The sequence below is a fragment of the Mercenaria mercenaria genome, chromosome 6 (genome assembly GCF_021730395.1).
Source record: "Mercenaria mercenaria strain notata chromosome 6, MADL_Memer_1, whole genome shotgun sequence".
Taxonomy (NCBI): Eukaryota; Metazoa; Mollusca; class Bivalvia; order Venerida; family Veneridae; genus Mercenaria; species Mercenaria mercenaria.
This window is the reverse complement of record NC_069366.1, coordinates 90,012,654-90,018,639: the sequence shown is the minus strand read 5'-3', so window position 1 is coordinate 90,018,639 and position 5,986 is coordinate 90,012,654. Positions and strand designations below refer to the sequence as shown.

Sequence of the window (5,986 nt, the reverse complement as noted above, 5' to 3'; positions counted from 1 at the left end):
GCTGTAGCTCGTCGGTTTTTAACTCATATCTCCGGAATCCCGGAACATTATTATCATTATTATTATCATTATTATTATCATTATTATAGCACATTTAATTAGCACTTTTACATGCACAGATACACGTTCAAAAGTGTTTTACAGATTAAATTGCATATAATACAAACAACTACGTAAACAAAAATAATGCATTCCACTTTAACAAAAGTCAGGAATGTTAAGCATAAAGATAAAATAAGACAAACATACATACATATTTAAAAGTTTTTAAGTGACCCTAGGAAAAAAATACTGATATACGCTGTCTTGTACTGCATCCAGTATTTCACTGCCAACCAATGGAGCTCCTTCAAACCGGTGTTATATAACTGCGACGGGGCGTCTCAGTGATGACGCAAGCTGCCATCGTATGGACATACTGCATCTTGTTAAGTGTGCTGTTTTGAATACAACTTAACATGGCATCACAGTATTCTAACCGTGAAGTAACAAGGCTGTAGGTAAAGGTCTCTGTGGCATCACTGGTAAGATATCGACTGATGCTACCTATTCTGTGTAATAGTGCATATGCAGCCCGGCACAGAGTTGACTTGTTGTTCCATATCGATACTGTTGTCAAATGCTGCACCAAGATTCCTAACTCATTTTGTGGATTTTATCACAATGTCATCGACCTTCACAGAGACGTCATCAATGTAGTTGGAATTACGCCTTGATGTGAATAGCATTACCACCGTTTTATATGCATTGAGCTTCAGCATTTTGCAATGCATCTAAGAGAAAATTCCAGCCAAACAACTCTCAATGCGGCTCGAAGCCTCACTTCTGGCCACATCCTCTGTCGGCCTAAAGGATAGGTATAATTGAGATTAATTGGCGTAGAAATGATGAAGGTGTTCATGACGTCTGCATATGGCACCCACGGGTTTAGTGTACATGAAATAAGTCTTCTGACCAATCCCTGGGGCACACTGAACTTCATCAACAAAGGCGTCGACAACTCACCATCGACGTACACAGTTTGATAGCGGTCACTTAGATATGATTACATCCATGCAAGTGTTTGTCTGTGACTCTAAAATTATGTTCGAGTCGGTGTATCAGTGTTTGGTTGTCAATCGTGTCGAAAGCTGCAGCTAAATAGAGTAGCACGAGGACTTTTACAGAATTGTGGCCGAGAGATGTGAAGATGTCATTCTGTACCTTTATCAACGCCGACTCATTTGAATGAAATTTCTGTAAGAAGACTTCAGTACCTCGTGTAGCCTATTTTCACTCAAGTACTGCTAAAGACGCGCATCTCCTATCTTTTCTAAGATTTTTTAAATGAAAAGGTGGTTAGACACAGGCCTGTAGTTTTTGAGAAGGTTTGGTTCAAGACCTGGTAAGCAGGGGTCTTATCCTAGCACATTTAAACTTTTTTGGTACATAACCTAATTCCATTATTATATTTATGATGTTTTTTATCAACGGCAAGAGCTCTTCAGGACAATTCTTCAAAAGCCACGTTGGTAAAGGGTCAAGTTCACAGGATTTGTTTGGATATTTTTGTATGATTAGTTTTACTTCTTCTTTCGTTGCAGGTGCAAAATCAATAAGAGTGTTTGCTACTTCCTGGTCTCGTGTTCTGAACAATGCAAGTCTGCTGAATCACAAATAATTCGGCTATGCGAAATAATGTTTCTTTGATGATGAGTTAGAGGGACGGGAAGCATAATGGCTGTCTCCTAGTAGATTTTTGTTATCTTTGCCAAAAAATCTATTTAATTATTTATGAAACAATTAATTTAAACGGCCGATGAATTATTAGAGTCTACTTGAGGCAGTGGATGTTCAGATTTGAAACCAGTTAGTTTAGATACTAGCCCATACAGTGTCTTGGATCATCTTTATCGTGCTCTTTAATCTTATTAAGTGTGTTTCTATTTTGACCTTTGATGTCAAAATTGGATTCGTTTCGTACTGCTTTATTCGACTCGAACTGATCTGCTTTTACGTTACGCCTCCATGTACGTTCAGACTTTCTTACTTCTTGTTTCAGATGTTGCAAACTTTCATTAAACCATGATTTGGCTGCTCCCTGAATTATAGTTTTCTCTTTAAGAGGAGCGTACTTTCACTATTTCCGATTCAAATTCCCTCTCAAACTACTTGATATTCTGTCAATAAAAGTTTAGTGATCTTAGGTCACTGGAAAGTCTGATTATTTCAAATATTTGATGTTTCTAAAAGATATGCATGTACTTGTAATATTCTTTTTTCAATATCTAAGAGAACATCTACAACACAGTGATCAGATAACAGTGGTCAAGACTCACATTTCTCCATACGAACACCATTAAGTAACTCAGTTATGAAAAGATCCTAGCTTTGTTCTCAAGTAAGAGCACTGAAATCAGCATGTTGTTCAAGACCCATTGCTACAAGAGATTCTTTAGAGTGAGTAATAACACTGTTTTCACTGTAATCAAGCAAATTGAAAGCACCCATTATAAGTAAAAGTTTTTAATGTGGCTAAATGTTTTCGGTGAAATCAAAGAATTCAACAACAAATTGGTTACTTGTCGATAGAGCCAGGGTTCTGTACACACACACTTCGTATATTATCAAAATTTTGAAAACAATTTCCCAAATACTATTTTCAAATCTTTGAACAGTATTATGAGTTACCATTCGCATACTGATCGTGTTTCTACAAGTGATCGCAACACCACCACTGTTTTGCTATTCTTCTATCAGTAACACTTAATTTACATATCCATTCTGGTTCAAGTCAGAGGTTTCAAACTGATGTTCTTTCTCGTTCAAGTTTCAAACAAAAGAGCGAACTATATCATTTCATCTCTGATATATTGGTCTACATAATCATCTTTGTTTTGCAACAGATCTAAAGCTCAGATACATGTTCGCTTATATTTCTGTACTGATTGCATTTCTCAGTGTATATCATTTTTATTTTAAAGTTCACACCATTTTGTTTAGGAATTGCTGTACTTTTACCCATCGTTTACTTCTGTGGGTTTTCTTTGTACAGGATCGCAGGGTCTAGTTTCCCAAATCCCCTATTGTTCGATACCGTATATCCAATATCCAGTAATTTTCTCCAGTGTAGGTATGCCTTACAGGTGAACGACATATAGTATCTAATGTAAATTCATAAAGAAAATTATAAAAAAAATCACTGGATGCAAGCCACACAATCACTGAAGATACTTCAACATAGAAGCTCAGAAAAATGCAAAGTACATTTTATTCATTATATTCTGCACAATCTCTACTTCAGTCATAAGCATTTACGTTTATTTCCCAGAAGAAAGCATTATTTTGATATTGCGACTAAATTGCGATGTTATCGATATTTTATAGTATCTGAAGATATGAGAGCATTTGTCAGGGTTTCTATAAAATACCACTCGTTATCATTTATCTTCTATATTATTAGTGTTTTTTAGAGGTTTTCCCAAATCAATCGTTGTATAACATGTTTTTCTGTTTTGTTTACCTGGTTTTAAGTTCGAAGACAAGGCTTCCCCCTGTCATATACGATGCTTTTATAAAAGGACAGCCAATCACTGGTCGTACTATCAGTTCCTCTAGCCTTATAGACAAAACACCAGAAGGAATCGCTGAAATTGTACAATGGGGGACTGTGATATTGCTTGACTTTTTAACTGCACATCTCGACAGGTATTGTATCACTGTGGTCTGATTCAGATTTCATATCTTGCAAAATATCTTAAGCCGAACATATATTATTATTACAAATCTATTTTCTATCTTAAATGTTAGCCTGGGAATCCAGTCTGACAATTCCTAACTTTTTTTCTACCTGCAAATTGACAGCCTGTGGAAACCTGTTTTCCCTCGGCAGCGCCACCTATTACACCCGAAATATGCGGGTGTTTAATAAAGAACGACTTCTGAAATCAATAATCCATTGCTAGAAATAGAAACGGAATTCTCACGAAAAAAAAACGGATCGGAATCGTGTACTTCCGAAGGTTTCCGAACAATTCCGGGCCATAGACAAATACCAGTTTATACCTCCTATAGCTTTTCTATCAAGTTGTAACAACTTTTAAATATGTCAGTATAAACTTAAATTTGCGTCATAGCTATCAAGATGTTATATTAATGCAGACCTAGTGATCTACGGAAATTGCCGAAAGTTCGGTAGCATTGCCTCGTTTTCGATTCAAACAAGCGCAACTATGGTCACATGATAATTAGGCTAATCATAGAAAATCGATAATCAGTAGTTACATGGAAACTCCTTAAGATTTCCACAGGCGTTGATAATACCAGAAACTCAATGAATGCCAATTAATTAGCGCAAATTAAGTGATATCTTTAATGCATAAATATTAGGTATGGTTTCTTCTGACAAAGCACAAATATTATCAACGGCTTCCCAGGCTACTTAAATGTTTTTAGATAACATGTATATCTATACTGCATATATATTATGAATTGAATAACTAATATTAACAGAGACAATGTGCAATACATCAAATAGCAATTACCATCATTTGAAAAACATGCAATATCGTGTATTCAGTATTTATTTAATTGTCTAATTATTTCTTATACAGATATGTCAGGATTAATTTCGCAGAAGGAAAAGGACACCATCCAAGTTTTTCTTCGAACTATACAAAAAACCTGATCCATTCTAAAAATGGGAAAATATGGTTGATCGACAATGAAAGTACATTTTTCTTGTCTTATTTCCTAAGAAACTGTGCAAACTGTAATCGTGTAGCAAGACGCCTGAAATTTTATGAAGTTGTGCTTAAAACAGTTTGTGTTTTTCAACGATCAGTAGTAAATGCACTCATGCATCAGTCAAGAAACGGCTCAATATACGAAAGTCTTCTGTTGCTTTCCAAGACATTTCAGCCTCTGGAAGGTGGCCTGACATTCGACGACAAATACAGGTTAATATCAGATGTACTTAATAAAAGGGTAGCTCAAGTTGTACACTGGATACAGTATTGTCAAAATAACCATCAATTTCAAGGATAATAATTCAATATCACGTCTTTACTTAAAAACAATATGGCGATTTATATCAATACCACCGAGTTCAATTTTTAATGTGAGAAGTTGGTAACGCATGGATTTTTTTTTGGTGATTTTGGATAAGATAAATTGTCATCTTCAGTTGAAATTATTGTTAGAGATGGCATATAACACAAGATGTGCTCCGAACATTGATCATTTCTCTTTACTTTTCTTTTTCCTTCCAGCAAGTTGCTAATTTTCTCTAATTTTTCTTCGTATACCATGTATGTTTTCAAGGGCATTAAACTAGGCTCATATGATCAAGTTGCTTAATTAATGTAGATTTGAATTCTAATATGTCCCTTTTTACAACATTCCTATTCAAGATTTGAATGCACGTCGCTGTCTATGAAAATGACGCAAGTATTAAGTTGAAACATTTACACATGCCTTCATGTTTGGTAATTAAGGTTATAACACTCTAACTTGAATGTAACGAAGATTGAACACATTTTTTAATATAGCTGTTTAAAAACAAAGACATTTGACTCAAGCAGTTATGTAAAATGTATATCCGTATGTGTTAAAATATCTGCTGCTAACATAATAATGTTGCAACAGATGTAAATAAAAATATGAAATGTTAGACTTTTTGATACATTCCTATCTGCTTTAAAAACGATAAAATATTTCCGACTGAAACGTTTTCAAATAACCCTTTCATTGATTGAACGCCATAATTATGTACAGCGTTGTGTAGCAAACCACACAGTCGATTAAAATATATTTAATTGTTAGCGGTGTTTGACATGGTACACATTCGGGTTGATCTTTATTCAAAAGATAAGAATGAGTCAAACGGGTATGACCTATTCGACAGCGAGAAAGAACAACTACCTCCCTGCGAACAGATCTGTTTTTGTGCCATTCCCCTAGAGTAGGTTTGATATCATGAATTTTATTGAATGAAGCATTGTTCCAT

The 5,986-nt window shown here is 35.1% G+C and overlaps 1 protein-coding gene across 1 annotated transcript; it reads left to right on the top strand.

The window, feature by feature from the left end:
* The first annotated feature begins 3,460 nt into the window (after positions 1–3,460).
* LOC128557918 (four-jointed box protein 1-like) lies at positions 3,461–5,621 on the top strand. The gene is made up of 2 exons (XM_053546580.1): positions 3,461–3,687; positions 4,593–5,621. The coding sequence occupies exons 1-2, from the start codon at positions 3,482–3,484 to the stop codon at positions 5,023–5,025; spliced, it is 639 nt and encodes a 212-aa protein (XP_053402555.1). The 5' UTR covers positions 3,461–3,481; the 3' UTR covers positions 5,026–5,621.
* Positions 5,622–5,986: the final 365 nt, after the last annotated feature.

Bases quoted from the DNA above. Each gene is read 5' to 3' on its own strand.
- LOC128557918 (XM_053546580.1), top strand. From the start codon at position 3,482: ATGTTTTTCTGTTTTGTTTACCTGGTTTTAAGTTCGAAGACAAGGCTT. The intron at 3,688-4,592 runs GTATTGTATCAC...TTTCTTATACAG, and splicing joins TTAACTGCACATCTCGACAG to ATATGTCAGGATTAATTTCG.